The sequence below is a fragment of the Saimiri boliviensis genome, chromosome 5 (assembly GCF_048565385.1).
Source record: "Saimiri boliviensis isolate mSaiBol1 chromosome 5, mSaiBol1.pri, whole genome shotgun sequence".
Taxonomy (NCBI): Eukaryota; Metazoa; Chordata; class Mammalia; order Primates; family Cebidae; genus Saimiri; species Saimiri boliviensis.
Genome location: NC_133453.1, coordinates 5978066 through 5996427, shown reverse-complemented (window position 1 = coordinate 5996427; position 18362 = coordinate 5978066). Strand labels below are relative to the sequence as shown.

General features: G+C 49.3%; 1 protein-coding gene across 8 annotated transcripts in view; it reads left to right on the top strand.

Annotated features, from left to right (window-relative positions):
• Positions 1-18362, top strand: part of AGAP1 (ArfGAP with GTPase domain, ankyrin repeat and PH domain 1) — a 624335-nt gene that overhangs the window by 211152 nt on the left and 394821 nt on the right. For all 8 annotated transcript variants that reach the window (XM_039469755.2, XM_039469754.2, XM_039469753.2 and 5 more), the window contains exon 3: positions 1556-1643. In XM_039469755.2, coding sequence (XP_039325689.2) covers positions 1556-1643 — 88 coding nt within the window. The remainder of the gene's footprint in view (positions 1-1555; positions 1644-18362) is intronic.

The following is an 18362-nucleotide window of genomic DNA, read 5'->3' as shown; positions in this document are numbered from 1 at the left end:
CATCTCTACTAAAAATACAAAATTAGCTGGGTGTGGTGGCACATGCCTATAATCCCAGCTACTTGGGCGGCTGAGGCAGGAGAGTCGCTTGAACCCAGGAGGCAGAGGTTGCAGTGAACTGAGACTGCCCCACTGTACTCCAGCCTGGGTAACAAGAATGAAACCCCATTTCAAAAACAGCAAGTGGAACCAAGAGCAGACGGGGCTGACCCAGCTCGGGTGATGGCAGGTGGCCCTAATGGGCTCCTGTGCCCAGGGATGGGTCCCCTGTGATGTTTTGGACCTTTTAAGGAATCAGTTTGATCATGCTTAAATTTGATCACTAGCAATGTTCTAGTGGGGGAGGAAAAGATGAAAATGTAGAATATTTTTGATGAGCAGCTTCCTAGAGAAGGCTGGGGGGGGCGCGGTATGCAGCTCCCAAGCACAGGGAAGGGGAGGCTCCCTGCGGGACTGGCCCGCTTGGAGGCTTGGAGGCCTGGAGGCCTGGAGGCCAGGTGTGTCCACCTGGCTTCCTCTAAAGAAGCCCCTGAGCCGGGCACGGTGGCTCAAGCCTGTAATCCCAGCACTTTGGGAGGCCGAGGCGGGTGGATCACGAGGTCAAGAGATCAAGACCATCCTGGTCAACAAGGTGAAACCCCGTCTCTACTAAAAATACAAAAAATTAGCTGGGCATGGTGGCGCGTGCCTGTAATCCCAGCTACTCAGGAGGCTGAGGCAGGAGAATTGCCTGAACCCAGGAGGCGGAGGTTGCGGTGAGCCAAGAGTGTGCCATTGCACTCCAGCCTGGGCAACAAGAGCGAAACTCCATCTCAAAAAAAAAAAAAAAAGCCCCTGGAGGGTCAGCCTTGCCACCAGGTTACCGCTAAGACAGAGGCCCTCATGTCACCCTCACTCCCGAGGGTCGCCTTCTAATCCAGCACAAGCAAGCACCTTTGCCGTCTCTCCCAGCAGCCCCAGCACCGTCCCCTTTTTCTCCGAGATGCCATGGTGGGTCTTAGGTCTGGGAGGCAGGTGTGTGCCCTCCTCGCATGTGTGGCCAGCCACTGCCTTCCTCCTCCACCCCCGGGTCTCCCCCAGACTGCTCTTTTCTGCTCCTGCTGTGCTGCCCCCAGATCTGCCCTGGACTCATCCCTAGAGACGCTACCGTGCACTGGGCCTCCCACTCTCCCCACGTCACTCAGCACTGCCCTTGGGTGCCACCTCACCTGCCACTTTTCCCAGTCTCCGGAGGGTGCACAGTAGATGCCAACGGGCTGACTCAAGGAACACAGCCCTGATGTAAACCGTGCGCTTGTTTTCTGGAAGAATGCCAAACCAGTGTTTCTGCCAGCACTGCTGATGCCTTTGCAGCTGCTGAGGCAGATGGGAACGTGAGATGTTAATTAAGGGCGCTGGACTCCCTTCTACTCCAACAGGAGCACTGAACGAGCTCGGTTTTGGCCATCCAGCCAGTGCTTGGTTATGTTTGTGTTTAGGCCTCCTGTCTTTGCGTTTGCAAAATGCCAAATAGAGCGATTGGATTATGCTTAATGGATGTCCGTTTCTCTTTCAGGGAATTGTGGGTAACTTGGCCAGCGGCAAGTCGGCCCTGGTGCACCGGTACCTGACGGGCACGTATGTCCAGGAGGAGTCTCCGGAAGGTATGCTGCTTGGCAGGCAGTTGCAAGCTTAAGAATGTAGTTTTTAAAAAATTTTCTTTAGCATATTCCAAACGTAACTTTGATGTATCACAGGTCAAGAAAGCAATAAAACATACCAGGCAGTAAAAATCCTTAAGTATGTGGTTTCTTCAGTAGTATTTTTAGCAGAGCCATTGTATTCACTTCGGTATTTGGAATAGCACAGTAGAACCATGAAATGCCGTTGAATTTATTGCCTGATTGTCCTGTCCTTTCAAATGTCCTTTTAAATCCAGTGTCCTTTTTATCCATTGTTACTCCTTAAATATTGACTGGACATTTCTGCGATCTGGATATTGAATTTATACATAATTTGTATGTAATATTACTTAGTCATAGATAGAGCCTTTCTGGATAAGATGTTCAGATTACCACCACCATACGTTTGAGTATGTTTCCCCCCTTATATTGTATTATAAACATTTAATAATCATTTTGCATGAGAGTAAGATTTTTTTTTTTGCCATTAGGCATTTACTTCTTCAGTTAACATGTCCATATTTTATTTTTTTGCCTTAAATATGATGATGGTAATGGTAGGAAAGCATTTAACCCCCGTGTCCCTTAATGAAGGTGTAGTTGACAAGCAGTTTTCTAAATTAAATTTTCTCTCCGTGTAACCTTGTTAAATCCAACTCTGAGACACTGAATTTCTGGTTCCTTCTTTTTCTTACTGGCTGTTCCATTCTTTGCAGATATGGATGCAGGTAACTATTCATTTTCTTCATGGCAGCGCTTGTCTTGTTTTGGAGAGAGAGGAAAGGCACCACTCTGTACTGTAGCGTTCCCTTCCCTCCTTGTTCTGTGTACCATCCTATTTTGTTTCATTTGATCTTTTTTTTTCCGTTGAACATTCCACCCTGTTTTGTCCCTTAGTTGTCTTTTTAGCAGTAGTCCCAAGTAGCTTCACCTGTTTCCTGTAACACCTGTCCTAGCGTTTAACTCTTGTCCTGAATACTGTGGTACCGTTGAGAAAAGTATGGAAGTGGCCTGGGGCTGTGCCAGTGTTTTTGCATCCGGTCATACACACCTCATGCATCAGGAAGAGACCTTTCATGCTGAAATGATGATGTAGGAAGGTGAGAGGTGAAAATAAATGAAGGCTCGTATGTAGGGGGTCAATAAGAGAAAGCTTGCCTGTCCACTGAGAAATACATACAGATGCTGGAAAATGGCATGATTTGAAGAAAGGAAAACAGGTAGCATTTTGCCCCGTCTTTCCAGCTCCTTTCCTGGGCACTGTCCCTGGGTTGTGATGGCTTTTATTTGCTCCTTTGTGCCCTAGTATGAATTTTAGCCACAGCCAGCTGATGACACCTAGGGAATCTTTTAAGAGAAGTTCCCTTGCGGTTTCCACTCACCTCTCGGGGCTAGCTATTGTAGAGGTTATACAGAGGTTAACTCACCTGCAAGCGAAATAATCACCTTTTCCAAGTAAAGACGCTTTGAGGCCCCTGCAATTCTGTGGATTTCAACCTGGGATCACAGGAAGTTACCTGGGTCGGGCTCTGGTTTTGTTGCTGTTGCGTTGGCTGTCTCTGGCCCTGGGGTCTGGGTGTCTGCGGGGGTGGTGCTGGAGGTCCCGGGTCTCTGCAGTAAGAACAAGGACCATGACTCACTTACGGTGGCCTTTCTGTTATATTGCTATTTGGTCATTTTTGTGGCTTTTTGCTGTTTGCCTTTTGGGCGTTTACAGTGTGTTCCATCATATTTGGGCCCAACTGTGACATCTTTGCAATGCGTAATTGACCCTTATATTTTCACTAACCCCAAGGCATTTCTCTTGAATGTTTATGCATCAAAAGGAAGGATTGCCCCCATGGGATGACCTTAACTGATCACTAACACCCTTGCTTCTTTGATTTTTCAAGTAATACATTTTACTCCACTGAAATTTCATAGTATTATGTATGGTTTTTAAAAATACATTTTTTTAAGGGTAGGAGCATGGGTGAGTACATCCCATTCTTCATCTGCAAGGTGGAAATAGCTTATTGCCTTCATGGGGCCCCATGCCCAAGGCTTCCTGGGTCAGGGAAGAGATCATGATCCCTGATCTTTACTCGTGTCCTGCTGCAGCCGTCCCAAGGCGTCTGGCCTCTCACTTTCTGACTCGAGGTCCCAGGGATTGTTCTGTGGGAGTGTGAAGAGCTGACAGCAGCAGACACCCAGGCGCACCCCAGTGGATGTGTGTCTAGGGCCCCTGGTGCTGAAAGAATTATGAATACAGGCGCTGCCTTACGCCTGAAAGCCTCTTAGCCCTGCTGAATTCACATTTCTCATGGCTGGGCCACCTTTCCCATGTAGAATCAAGCAGGTGGCTAGTGTCTTTGCCTCTTTTAACGAGACCAGGGAACGGCCTTTCACTCCCTGTTCATGTGACCTGACAGTGGCAGGGGTTGGGGGGAGCCATGACTTGTACTGTAACCTGTGACGAAGGGAGCCATACTTGCTGTTTGGGGAAGAAAACGAACGAGAAGCCATGGTTTCTTTTATACCACGGTCTTGCCATCCTGAAATTCCTTCTCATGCTCCGGGAGCCTGTACCTGAAAAGTGATTTCAGTTTTTGTCCAGCGAGTTAGTGTTGATCAGTTACCCATGCTTGCTTAATTGAGAAGGTTTAGGTATAAAGTGTAGTGGGTTTGGGATACCATTGTCGTCGCCTGGGTGTATGGAGAATAGCAAAGGGCTGTGTCGTCCTCGGGGAGTGCTGGAGGTTGATAAGCTGATGATAGCTCAGCCTCACCTGTGGTTACTTCATAACCAAACAAAGGTGAGGCCACAGCCGATTAGAATGGTTGGCGCCTGGCTGGGGGATTGGATTTTGAGTGAGCTCTGTGTCCTTCCCATTTCTTGGTGTTACTGTTACCTTCTCGTCGGCCCACCTTTCCTCTTACAGCTGCTAGAAGGATCAGCGGGGCAGCTGCTTTGGAAGAAAGGCGGTTTGCTGTGGATCTGCCTGTCCAGATAGCTCCTTGGACTCTTCCTGTGCGTCTTAGTGTCTGTACCCTGTTGTTCTTCTGATTAAACTAGGGCGTGAATATCCTTTATCCTAACTGACCCGTGGCTGGGATATGGAGATTGCTGGGAGGGGTGAGGTGGTGAGGGCCCTCCTGTCTTCAGGGGAGCGCTCTCTTGGTAGAAATATTTCTGGTGCAGAATTGTCTCCAGATCTGAGCCTGCTTTTCAGCAGCTACGTCAGATGCATTTTAGCTCCATCCCAGAGGGCAACATCTGCTATCTTTTAATTGTGTGATGCATTTTGGTTGATATTTTATTATTGTGGTAAAGAGAGCCAACTCACAAGATTTAGATTTTTTTTTTTTTTTTTTTGGCCACAGCTCTGTCACCCAGGCTGTCGAGTGCAGTGGCGCAATCTCAGCTCACTGCAACCTTCGCCTCCTGGGTTCAAGTGATTTTCCTGCCTCAGCCTCCTGAGTAGCTGGGACTACAGGCGACCAACACCACTCCTGGCTGATTTTTGTGTTTTTAGTAGAGACAGGGTTTTACCACGTTGGCCAGGCTGGTCTCAAACTCCTGTCCTCAAGTGATCCCACCGCCTCAGCCTCCCAAAGTGCTGCTGAGATTACAGACGTGAGCCACCACGCCCAGCCAAGATTTAGATGATACTAAAGATGCAGTTTAAATGAGGGAAGGATGTACACATTCTGTTTTTCAGTTAGTGAATTAACAATGCAAAAGTGGGTAACTCCATAGGGAGCTTGTGGTTGATTTCATGAAAGCAGTCAGAGTAAACCTCTTGTACAGAGAGATTCCTTAATTGTGTGCACACCTAGATGTGTAATAGACATATGTGTACCTCAGTCCTAGGTCCGTGGTGACAAAGTACCACAAACAGTGTGGCTTAAAACAGAAATGTATTCACACTTCTCAGAGGTCTGAAATCAAGGTTTGGGCTTTGCACACTTTGAGGCTGAATCTGTTCCATGTTGCTCTTCTGATTAAACCAGTGAGTGAAAATCCTTTATCCTAGCTGACCCGTGGCTGGAATATGGAGATTGCTGGGAGGGGTGAGGTGGTGAGGGCCCTCCTGTCTTCAGGGGAGCGCTCTCTTGGTAGAAACATTTCTGGTGCGGAGCCATCTCTAGATCTGAGCCTGCTTTTCAGCAGCTACGTCAGATACATTTTAGCTCCATCCCAGAGGGTAACAGCTGCTGTCTTTTAACTGTATGATGCATTTTGGTTGGTACTTTCTTTTTGTAGGGAAGAGAGCCAACTCACAAGATGCAGTAATGATGCAGTTCAAATGAGGGCAGGATGTAAATAGTGTTTTTTTCAATCAGTGAATTAACAATGCAAAAGTGGGTAACTCTGTAGGGAGCAGTGAGAATAAACCTCCTGTATAGACAGATTCCTTAATGGTGTGTGTGTGCACACCTAGGTGTGTAATATATGTGCACCTCAGTCCTAGGGTTGTGGTAACAAAGTACCACAAACTTGGCTTAAATCCGAAGTGTATTCTCACAGTTCCCAGAAGTCCGAAATGTAGGTGTTGATGGGGTTGGCCCTTTCTGCAGGTTTGGAGGTTGAGTCTGCTGCACGTCTGTGCACAGCTGTTCTGATTTAATTTGTGTCTGAATATCGTTTGTCTTGATCCTCACCTGTGGCTGGCATGTGTAGGTTGCTGGGAGGGGTGAGGAGGTGAGGGCCCTCCTGTCTTTAGGGGAGAGCTTCTGGTGGTTGCCAGTGATCCCTGGCATTTCTTGGCTCGTAGACTCCTAACTCCAATCTCTGCCTCTGTCGCCACAGCGTTTTCCCGGTTATCTGGGACTGTGTCCAGACTTTTCTTAGAAGGACACCAGGCATTGGCTTTAGGGCCCACCCTCCTTCAGCATGACGTCATCTTTACTTGATCGCATCTGCAGAGACCCTCTGTCCATGTGGGGTCACAGCACAGGTCCTAGGGGGACACAGCTCAACCTGTAGCCGTGTGTGTGTATTATATACTTATGATGTTCTTCAGAGGTGTTCAGTCTTTCGTCTTCCCTGGGCTGCCTTAGAAGAAGAAGAATTGTCTTGGGCCACACATAAAATACACTAACATTAATGATAGTTGATGAGCTTTAAAAAAATCACACACACATACACACTCTCAGTGTATTAAGAAAGTTTATGAATTTGTGTTGGCTGACATTCAAAGCTGTCCTGGGTGGTGGGTTAGAGAGGCTTGGTTTAGACAGACACTGCACGCAGAACTGTTGGAGTCACCCCGTCCCTTGGTACTGGTCACAGTTCCTGCCAGCGATGCTTTGGCAAGCTCTGCTGGTGTTCTAGAACCTCACAAGGACTCACTGGCTGGCAGTAACCTTCACACCTCTGAGGGCAATTTCACAGCTGCTATTCACTTCCTGTAAAGAGAATCAGATGAAAATTACCCATTTGTCATTTGAGCTCTATTGATGGCCGCTAATTAGAATCATGAGTGATGCTTTGGGTGTGTAACATGACCCCTGTCGCGTGTTTATGTGCTTAATATTCAGTGTGCACCTGCCTCCCCCAACACAGACCCACGTGATGCCACTCGGCCTTTAACCCTCCTTCCAAAAAAGAAAAAGGAAACAAAGCTAGACGCCCAGTATTTTGTGGAAATTCAGGAAATGTGGACCTGCCCCAAGACACTTTGCCCCCCGCAGGTGGTGAGAGTGTGGCGTACTCCTGAGATCTTTCCAGGTCGCATGACTGAGTCGTTGCCCTGAGACCCATTTCCCGGATGTGTCTCTGTGCCACCCCTGGCATCCTAGGCACCTGGGCGACCGGCCCTCCTGAGCTGTGCGGGGCAGCCCGTGTGCCAGAAAGACCTGAGGACCAGAAAAGCTGAAAACCAAAACTATGTTGAGATTGTGGCACCCCTGGGTAGGGCAGAAAAGTGGCCCCACAAGCATCCCAAGGTGAGACTAAGCTGTATTTGGATTGAGTGGGGGCTTTTATGGTTGTTTGGTAGAGACACACTTAATGTTCATAACCAACTCCAGGCTCTTATATGGCACTGAAAGTACCCAGAGGAAGGTGTCCTGTCTGAAACCCGGCTTTCAACCCAGATCTGGAAGGAACCCACATCCAAGTGTGAAAGTGGTAAAAGGAGGGATGGGGCCTGCTTGCTGCTGAGGCCCAGCTGCTGCCTGTGAGGGTCAGTGGTGTCCTAGCCTGCTGCTGCCACACAGAGGGGTGTGCCAGGAAGGGCCTTAGCCAGGCATGCCGTGGGAAGGGCCTTGGCCAGGCCTGATGGGGGAGCACTGGCCCTGTCCTTCCTGGGTCTTTGTAAGCTTAATTCAGCCGGTGCTCCTTCCTTCACTGATGGAATCTGGAGTTTTTGATGGATTCTTAACCAACGCAAAATTTTAGGCAGAAAGGTAGCTAAGGCTGAGGCAGCCCTGAATATGCCTAGGCTAACAGCCAGCAGACTCCTCCTGGCCAGGAGCCTGGTAATGGGGATGCCTGGTGAAGGCGGTGCCAGCCCTGCCTCCCTCCCAGAGGGGTGACCTCCAGCCCCATCTCCAGGCTCTTCCATCTTCCCAGCTCCGGCTGCACATGTGCAGCAGCTATCCCCATGCTCTCTCTCTCCCAAAGACGGAATGCACTGGTCACTAGGAGATTTGCCTCCCTTGTTCATTTTTCAGATAGCATTTGGTAGCCAAAAGGTAGCTGGAAGAGTAGGGTCAAGGAGCTCAAGGCAGCTCTTTCACTTGGGAGCCTACCAGTGTAAGGCGGGGGAAGCCAGTGTCCTCCCAAATGGAAAAGGTACCGGAGGGTGGAGGGTTCCCTATGTACAGAAGTGTCCCAAACAGATAGGGGAGACTGAGGAAGCCTGAACATCCAGTGCTCAGTAGGAAAAAAGACTAGGCTAATGATAGACACTGGGGCCCATGCCAGGGTGGAGGGTGGTGGGAGGGAGAGCATCAGGAGAAATAACTAATGGTGACTTAATACCTGGGTGATGAAATAAACTGTACAACAAACCCCCACCACACGTTTACCTCTACCACAAACCTGCATGTGTACCCCTAAACTTAAGTAAGATAGAGTATTTCTTTAAAAACCTTGGCTTTAGCGTCTGGTGTAAGGGCGCAATACTGTAACACCTTCTAACAGTGCTCCGCCCCGGGGTCCCTGCAGCATAAGAGGCATCCTCGTCCACGTGTGGACCACCAACAGGGATACCGCCAGGAGGCCCTGCACCTGTGCTCCCCCGAGTCTTCTCCGCCCCCACCTCCTGTGCTGTTCTTCTCCGTCTCGCCCCTCTTACCACACTCTAGGTGTCTGCTCCTGGATCTCTAAGGGTAGAAAAACCAAGGCATAGGCGGTCATCTCTCCTCCTCCATGTGTTCGTTTTAGGTGCCCAGTTGAAGCCGAGAGTGGAGCCCCTAGGAATTCCTGAGACTGCTCAAATAGCTTCAAAACTAGAGAAAAGAACAGAACTGGCGGGGCGCTGTGGCTCACGCCTGTAATCCCAACACTTTGAGAGGCTGAGGCGGATGGATCACAGGGTCAGGAGATGGAGACCGTTCTGGCCAATATGGTGAAACCCTGTCTCTACTGAAATACAAAAAATTAGCCGGGCGTGGTGGTGACTGCCTGTAGTCCCAGCTACTCGTGAGGCTGAGGCCCGGGGGATCGCTTGAACCTGGGACACAGAGATTGCAGTGAGCCGAGATTGTGCCGCTGCATGCCAGCCTGGCAAAAAAAAAAAAAAACAACACACAAAAAGCAGACTGGGAATGGGCTGACCACCCCTCTCGTAGGTGTCCTCGACTAGGGTGGGGTCTCACAGCTTCGGGGCAGGGGATGCGGTCAGGAGCTGTTCTGCTTGGAAAGGCATCCGGTGCAGGATCGCTGGGCCTTCCCTCTTGTTTCCAGCGTCTCAGGGGTCAGGCTTTGCTGAGCCGAGGCTGAGGGGCTCTGGAGTTTTCCACTGTGCGTTTGGTTTCTGTTGCTTGTTCCCAGCTGCTAGTGCAGCATGCTGGAGAAGAGTTCTAGTGTCCAGTTGCTTCTGGCCTGCAGGACCAGCTGGCTGGCTGCCGCCTGCGCGTCCGAGTCCCCGGGTGAGCCTTGCCATCCTCCTCCCGGACTGCCTAGAACTGTTTCCTGTCATCAGGGTGGTAAATGTGTTCTCAGGAGCATGTGTATCTTAAATATGTTTTAAGGAATGTTTACTTAGTTTCTTAGAAACAAAACATGTGGGAAACACCCAGTCTGATTTTCTGGGACACGTGAAGTGCGTTTAAGCTGTCAGCTCCAAAAACCCTTTCCAAGTCAAATAACTTTAAAAAAAAAATGTTGTCAGCTACCACTGCATCCCAGATGTGAGGGTTTATTTCTGAAGCTGTTCCTGGGTGCTGTTTAATGTTGCAGTGGAAAAATACTGGTAACACTCCAATAAAATTTGACTAGTCATGAAATCCAGCCTTGTAGATTTTTCAACCTGAATTTGACCATTAGTTGCAACCAAGTGATTATAAACACGATATTTTTTTAATGAGCATCTGTAGACGTTGAGATTATGAGCCTGCTGGTATGTTGGTTTAGTAAGAAGTTAGTTAAGCCATCTTCACTAACGATTTTCGTATTAACCTGATCAATCGGCATGGAAATACTATTCCCCTGGTCTTCTGTGTGTGACAGTCACTAACTTTACCCCTGGCATGGAAGCCATAAGTGAGGATCAGGTGATACTGTCTAAAAATAGGTAAAGCATGCTAAAATTATTACTAGATGTTCAACAAAATAATAAAAGAAAAGCATATTCTGTTTCATTTTGAGCAAGAAAAGCTGTAGGCTGGGCATGGTGGCTCATGTCTGTAATCTGAGCATTTTGGGAGGCCAAGACAGCTGTATTGCCTGAGCTTAGGAGTTTGCGACCAACCTGGGCAACACGATGAAACCCCATCTCTACTAAAATTCAAAAATTTAGCTGGGCATGGTGGCGTGCGCCTGTAGTCCCAGCTACTTGTGAGAATGAGGCAGGAGAGTTGCTTGAACCTGGGAGGCAGAGGTGGCAGTGAGCCAAGATGACACCACTGCACTCCAGCCTGGGCAACAAGAGAGAGGCTCCATCTCAAAAAAAATAAAAAATAAAAAGCTGTAAAATCAGAATAAGGAGATTGTCATGTCTTTGGCATTGACAAAATTGGCAGGACAAAGTGTGTCTTTTGAGTTGGCTCTATGGAACTCGGAATGTATTGTCCCATATTGTTATAATTAAGTTGACAAGAAATCCAGGGCTTACTGAAAGCCATACTGGGCCTTCGGTGGAGCCTGCATTCTCGAGAAGACATTTCTGAATAAGTAACGGTGATTCAGAGCTGGGACCTACACCTGGCCTGAGAGCACCTTGAAGAGGACAGGCCCGCTGGCTTCTGTCCACATCCCAGCCTCCTCAGGGCGGCCCTGCGTGTCCCTCAACTCAGAGAGCCCAGAAACAGCACAGCCCATGCTGTTGACACACTGTTACTTTCCCAAGAAGCCTCATGTTTTTTTTTTTTTAAAAAAACAAAACAAAAAACATTCTTTAACAGGAAAAAGAAGACTAGAGCCTAGAAAGTCTCACATATGTAATTAAAAATCATTTTTCCTAAGGAAATTTGACCCCAAAGGTGCTCTGAGGCTGTGTGTGCACTTACCTGTTTATTGTAGATGGGCAGAGCCATTGGCACCATCACAGTGGGACCACCGTCATGTCTTCCACCTGGGTTCACTGCTCTCGTCTGCCCACGTCTGTGGCCTTGATCATGTCATCTCTCTGGAAGCCCAGCTCCTGGTCCAGGAAGCCAGATAGCAGCAGACCCGTCTGCCCCTGACCAGGCACTGCCTGTTCTGGTCTGGAAGCCCCGGGGCCATGCTCACTGTATTAGTCTATGCTCTTTTGATTGCAAGAGATAGTTGACCAACTTAGATTAGCCAAACAGAAAGGTACAGAGGGAGCCCCGGCGGTGAATTTTTTTTTTTTTTTTTTTTTTTTGAGATGGAGTCTCACTCTGTCTCCCAGGTTAGAGTGCAGTGGCATGATCTTGGCTCACTGCAACGTTTGCCTCCTGGGTTCAAGTGATTCTTCTGCCTCAGCCTCTCGAGTAGCTGGGACTATAGGCGCCATCACAACTGGCTAATTTTTATATTTTTAGTAGAGATGGGGTTTCACCATATTGGTCAGGCTGGTCTTGAACTCCTGACCTCGTGATCTGCCCTTGGCTTCTCAAAGTGCTTGGATTATAGACATGAGCCACCGTGCCTGGCCAGGTTTGTCCCTTTTAAACATCTTAGCCAGTGCGAGAGTCTGGGGCTTGCTGTGCCGCTCCGTTCTCTTTCCTAATTCATAGGTCAGATTGCACCCAGCTTGCATTGTTTGAACTTGGGTGCTGAAGGAGAAGCGCCTGGGGTATGTTTGCATTCACCCCAAAGCTACCTCTGGTAAATGTCTCCCTGTGACTTTTACAATCTCACTTAGGCTGTGGACCTCTAACATTTTCAGGCAAGTTTTTTCTTCTTAATGTCCAAGGCTGACAGCTTAGTCTTTGGAATGTTATACATTGTTTGCATCTTAAAAATAACAGCTCACAAAATAATTTTTTTTACATCCTCCCTCCAGCAGCATCAGCCACATTAACTCACCACCACTCCTCCTCTCCCCTTCTCCCCCAGCCTGTTTTATTGCTGTCAGGAAGGGGAGAGATGGGTACCTCGGAAGGTACCTCTATTGACCATAATACAGCCTTTCTTAGACTTAGGCCTTCCAGCCATCAGGGTGGAATGGTTTCCTGTGGAGGGTAGCATGGAAAGGAAGGAAGACCGAAGAAAACGAACTGCAGAGAGAAGACAGGGTGGGTCTACGGCATGTCTAGTTGGGGGACAGTGGGGTGACCGAGCTGCATGGCTGTGGGTTGGGATGGAGAGACTGATGCTTCAGAGGAGGGCAGGAATTAAAGTGAATTTACGAAGCACACGTTCCGCTCACTGCCGGTTAGAGGTGGGATCGCCTCTCGCAGTTACCCCAAGAAAATGCTGCGTCCTGTAAGATCGTGCCTGTCCAGCGGTGGCCTGGACACTGAGTGCCACTTCTCTGCTCATGGCAAACACCAAGGGCCGGGACAGTGGAGGCAAGGGAAGTAGAAGTTGAAAGAAAGTCCCAACAGCAAATCGGGTCCAGTGCCAGAAAGAATTACGTCAGGAGAATCTGAGATATGGTAAAAGTACCCCTAAGCTCTTGGCTCTGTTTCATGTACTCCAGCAAAAGTCAGCCAGGTAGCCTGAGAGTGGAGGCCTCCATGGCTGCTGGCTGTGAAATCTGAGAAGGGCTAGGCCAGAGAGAGAGAGAGAGATACACACACACAGAGTTTTCTCTTAAATCAATGTAAATTAGGCTATATACAGCTGCCAGTGATCTGTAAAAGATGACAGTTTCATAGGTTCCAATGGCTTAACCTAATAAATTTGTTATTGATTGGCCCAGACCAGAAGTGGAAATGTGGTTCGGCTCACAGTGTAGGCCTTTATCCATGCTGGGTGGCTTCCAGAACGCATGTGTTCAGGAGGATTCTGAGGCAGGGTCTGGGTGCTGGCGGAGCGCTGGTGTGACAGCTGCTGGTGCCTGCCCTGGGTCGGGAAGCGGGTGGTGGTATGTGTTCTTGTTGTGTGACAGCGGCCCATATGGCCAGCATTTGTTTTCTGAGCTCCATTTATTAATGTTATATGTATTTTTTAAAAAATTAGCACCACCACAAATAAGGAAGAAAATCAGCACTTGCTCTCGGAAGGCCAAATAGGCAGAAATGAAAGTGTGCCTGGTCGAGCAGGAGTCGGGGCGGGCAGGAAGGGATGCCGGCCTGCGGCTTCTCCCTCTAGAAACCAAGAAGGGAGTAGGTTTAGGTTGGATGAAGAACAGAGGATTGGAGCCTGGACAAGAGTGGGGACTGTGGAGGAACGGTCAAAACGCAGGCATGATGTGGCCACACCGTCTGGCAGGGTGCCGGGCTAGCCGAGGTGTGGCCTTCATGGCCCAGGGACAGAGGGAGGAGAAGTGGGGTTGGCCGGGCATCAGAGCGGCTGGGCTCCAGGGCTCCAGGAGCACTGGTTTTGGAGAGGGACTTAGAGGACAGAGAGGGGAGTCCCCAGGCTGCCGCTGGACCGTGACACTGGCTAATGGGATGAGCTGCTGGAACCCATCACCGTGAAGCCCCCTGCACTGACTAGGGCACATGCCCTTTCAGGAGCTGCATCTGCTTATTAGGTCTAAGGAAAACTGGTTCCCAGGTGTGTGGGGGCCGACCAGGACCATGTGACCTGGCACTCAGTCTAACTTGTGCTGAATCTTGGCTGGGAGGCCCAGGGAGCCTGGCAGTGCCTCAGTGGCAGATGCAGCTGGTTCCAGGATGTTCCAGATGCAGGAGGTTCCTGGAAGAACCACTGGGCCTTGCAGGGTTAGCTCAGCCTGAGAGCCCGCAGCCCCCTCCCCCATGAGGATGTCACGGGGCATCTTGCCTCTGCCAGCTGTGGATGGGAGGCTGGACCCGGTCTGGGTGCCTTCCAGCTCAGGACATTGGTCCACTTGGGTATTCTCGGGGACCAAAATCCTACCTAGGATGGGGACAGAGGCCTGGAGACAACCTGCTTGCCTCCTTCCATTAAAGCCATTACAGCGTCACCACAGGATTGTAACGATTACAAATGTGTTTTCTGGAGTCCCCAGAGAAAAAGGAGCGTGGCAGTTAGAAGAGTAAAGTGCATCTGTCAACAAAAGAACACCAAAGATGAGACGGCAGCAGCGACCTGTCACCTATTCTGTGTTGCTCCTGCCCGAGAATAAAGGGTTTCAGTTTTTTTAAAGGATCTTAAACAGAAAAACAAAGAAGGATACAACCTGCCACACCCGAAATATTTGCTTTCTGGCCTTTACACAGAACAGTTTGCCAGCCTCTTGCTCTACAGTATGTGAAATGACGTAGAATAGTCAAATCACATAGGATTTCTTGGTGTCTTCATGCAGGCTAATCGCATAGCGACCGCCCTTAGCTTCCTGAAACAAGCAGCTTATTTACATGCAGAGAATTATATGTGGACAAACAGCTTATAAGCCCTGTGCCTTTGCATACTCACTTCCTGAATGGCATGTTGAAAAGAAAGTTCATGTAAAGCACATTATTTTTTAATGTGAAGTTCACATGGGAAGCACTAGTGTAGACCGGTAGGGTCTGAGGGAAGAGGAGCCCATGTGCCCATGGGGGGGCAGCTGAGTAACCGCCGAGGGCCCCCGCGTGGTGCTCTGCTGTCCCCTTCGCATCTGTCCTCTCTGGATTTAACACTTGTGCCATTGCTCATACATCTCAGAGCACAGTGCTGTTACTTGTTGAGAAAGCCTTATTTAAATACCCCAGATGAGGAGTTAGGCGCTTTCTCCAGTTCTGTAATGCTCTGTTCTTTTTACTTTTTTTTTTTTTTTAATGAGGGTCTCACTCTCACCCAGGCTGGAGGGCAGTGATGCCATCATAGCTCACTGTACCTTGAGCTCCTGGGCTCAAGCAATCTTCTTGACTTGGCCTCCCAGAGTGCTGGTATTAGAGGTGTGAGCCACCCTGCCTATTTTACCTTTTTTATGCTTACGATAAATGTACAAAATATTAAAAATCATTTTCCTCCTAAGAACCAAACGTGTATGACTAAATATGTTAAGTTGACTACACAGGCTATTTCAGAGACAGCGGGAGATGCTGAAATAGTCAGGCACCACTGCCTTGGTGGGTACTGGAAGATTTTCAATCAACAGTTTACTTATTTGGTTATAAATTAGGTTTTACTGGGTGGGGCCCATCATTGTATGATTTTCTTTTTCATCAGAGTGGTGATTGAAAAGCAGTGCCCCCACTTTCTCTGAGAGGTGAAGGCTGAGCCTGCCTGCAGCTCACCCCCAGCCCCCCGCGGATAGCTCACCCCCAGCCCCCAGTGGCCAGCTCACCCCCAGTCGCCAGCAGCCACCTCACTCCCAGCCCCCAGCGGGTAGCTCACCCCCAGCCCCCAGTGGCCAGCTCACCCCCAGCCCCCGTGGCCACCTCACCCCCAGCCCCCAGCGGATAGCTCACCCCCAGCCCCCAGTGGCCAGCTCACCCCCAGCCCCCAGCGGCCAGCTCACCCCCAGCCCCCAGCGGCCAGCTCACCCCCAGCCCCCAGCCCAGCTCTCCTTGTCTTGTGGGAGTCAGTTTCCTCCTGCTGCTTCTCTGGACGATCAGTTCCATCAGGGCAGAGATCTTGTCTTGTTCACCCTATTCTGGCGCCAAGGCTGAGTCTGGCATGTAATGGGGCTGGTATTTGTTTGGTGGTGGTTGAGACGCCCAGGACGTTCTTGACCTGTGTTGGGTGGTGATGGAGAAACAGCCACAGGCCCTCGTGGTGTAGTTGCAGAAAAGGAGCTCACACTAATAGGAACCGGATGGTGTCACTGGCTGAGTACACAGCAGACGCGTCCCCTTCGTCATTTTATCACTTGCTTACCTGGAAACTCTGGTCTGACCTTAGGAACATGCCACACACTTGGATAAACGTGGACTCGTTGACTGGAGATTTATGGAATCTTTTCCCAGGAGCCATTTGAGAGGCACTTGTCCAAGACTTGCTGTTTTATAGGCTGTTTTGATGTGAGGGAAAAGACATCCTGGATCTTCCAGAAAGCAGGGAGTTATACCTGTGTGTTAGGAAAAGTCCTGGCTTTCCTGTGGGAATTTGCACATAAGACAGGCATCTCTCCTTATCTGGTTGTTGTAGTCTTGCTGCTTCTGTTCATTGAATTGGCGTTTCAGAAGTCTCTGTATTGGCATTTCACAAGTCTCCGTCCATGTGTGAGTTTCCATTTGGAAATGATACAGTCATTATTATAATGTAGCAGTCATTCGTTACTTTGTTTCAGGAAGCTGACAGCTGACATGGATTAGCTCATTTATACCTAGGGAAACAGAGGCAACAGAGGCCACAAGAGCTATTCCTGGTCACACAGCCTAGAGGTATGGGCCTGAGGTTGGGTCTTGGACGGTGGCTCTGAGCCCATTCCCCTCCATTGCTGCCCACAGGGCTGCCACTCATTTCACGGGTCAGCAGATGTGCTGAAGGGGTTCAGAAGGACTTCTTGCCCAGTGGACTGGAGCAGAGCCCCACACATTGGGCCAGGCGAGACCCCAGAACAGCTGCTGAGGTATTGAAAGAAGTATGAGTTCTGTGAAGCAGTAGTATATGAGCTCTTCTGGAGTCTGGAGTCTGCCTTCCAACAGTGGATTTGCAGAAAGTTCCGAGTGTGTGGATGTGGGCTAGAGGCTCCCAGGAGGCCAGGCCAAGGCAGGACCCCATGGCTGGTGACAGGCCTGGGCTGGCAGCCCAAGGAGGTAAGGACTTGTTTGCAGGCCGACTTCTTTTTCCAGAAAGCATTCCCCTTGTTTTCAGGCCTTTATCTCGAAGTGAAGTCCCTAGAACTTCACAAGAAAAAGAAAATGCCTTGGGCTTTATGGCTTGCTGCCTTTTAAGCTTCCGTGATGTTGTAGGGCATATTTGATTCTTTGCGGTACAGTCACGTGTCACTTGATGAGGATTTATTCTGAGAAATGTGTCTTCACATTTCTCAGAATGAATGTGAGATTTCATTGTTGTGCAAACATCAAAGAGTGTACTTACACCTATGTGGTGTAGCCTACCATAGTACACCCCCAGGCCATGTGGTAGGGCCTGTGGCTATGATCTGGACAGCATGTGACTGTACTGAATATTGTAGGCAATTGTCACTCAGTGGCAAGCATTTGTATATGATCTAAACACATGTAAACATAGGTACAGTAGAAATGTGTGATTGCAGTCTCATGGGGCTGCTGTCATGTATGTGCTCTCTTGATGACTGAAGTGTGGCTACAGTGCCGGTGACTGTCTGAGATTCCGCAGCTGTTAAAGAACACTTTGTTGAGATAATGCTATTTTGCAGTAGTTTTAGTTAGTTTTTTTTCTTTTTTCATTATTTTTATCCCACCTCCCAGGTTCTGTCTCAGCCTCCTGAGTAGCTGAGATTACGGGTGTGCACCACCATGTCCGGATAATTTTTGTATTTTTAGTAGAGACAAGATCTCACCATGTTGGCCAGGCTGGTCTCGAACTCCAGACCTCAGGTGACTGGCACACCTCGGTCTCCCAAAGTGCTGGGATTACAGGTGTGCACCACCATACCCAGATAATTTTTGTATTTTTAGTAGAGACGAGGTCTCACCATGTTGGCCAGGCTGGTCTCAAAGTCCAGACCTCAGGTGATTGGCACACCTCGGCCTCCCAAAGTGCTGGGATTACAGGTGCCTGTGTTCATTTTGGTTTTTAAAGGATGTTATTTGGGCCGGGCGCGGTGGCTCACGCCTGTAATCCCAGCACTTTGGGAGGCCGAGGCAGGTGGATCACGAGGTCAACAGATCGAGACCATCCTGGTCAACGTGGTGAAACCCCGTCTCTACTAAAAATACAAAAAATCAGCTGGGCATGGTGGCACGTGCCTGTAGTCCCAGCTACTCAGGAGGCTGAGGCAGGAGAATTTCCTGAGCCCAGGAGGCGGAGGTTGCAGTGAGCCAAGATCGCACCATTGCACTCCAGCCTGGGTAACAAGAGTGAGACTCCGTCTCAAAAAAAAAAAGGATATTATTTGGAAGAGAGAGAGCTCT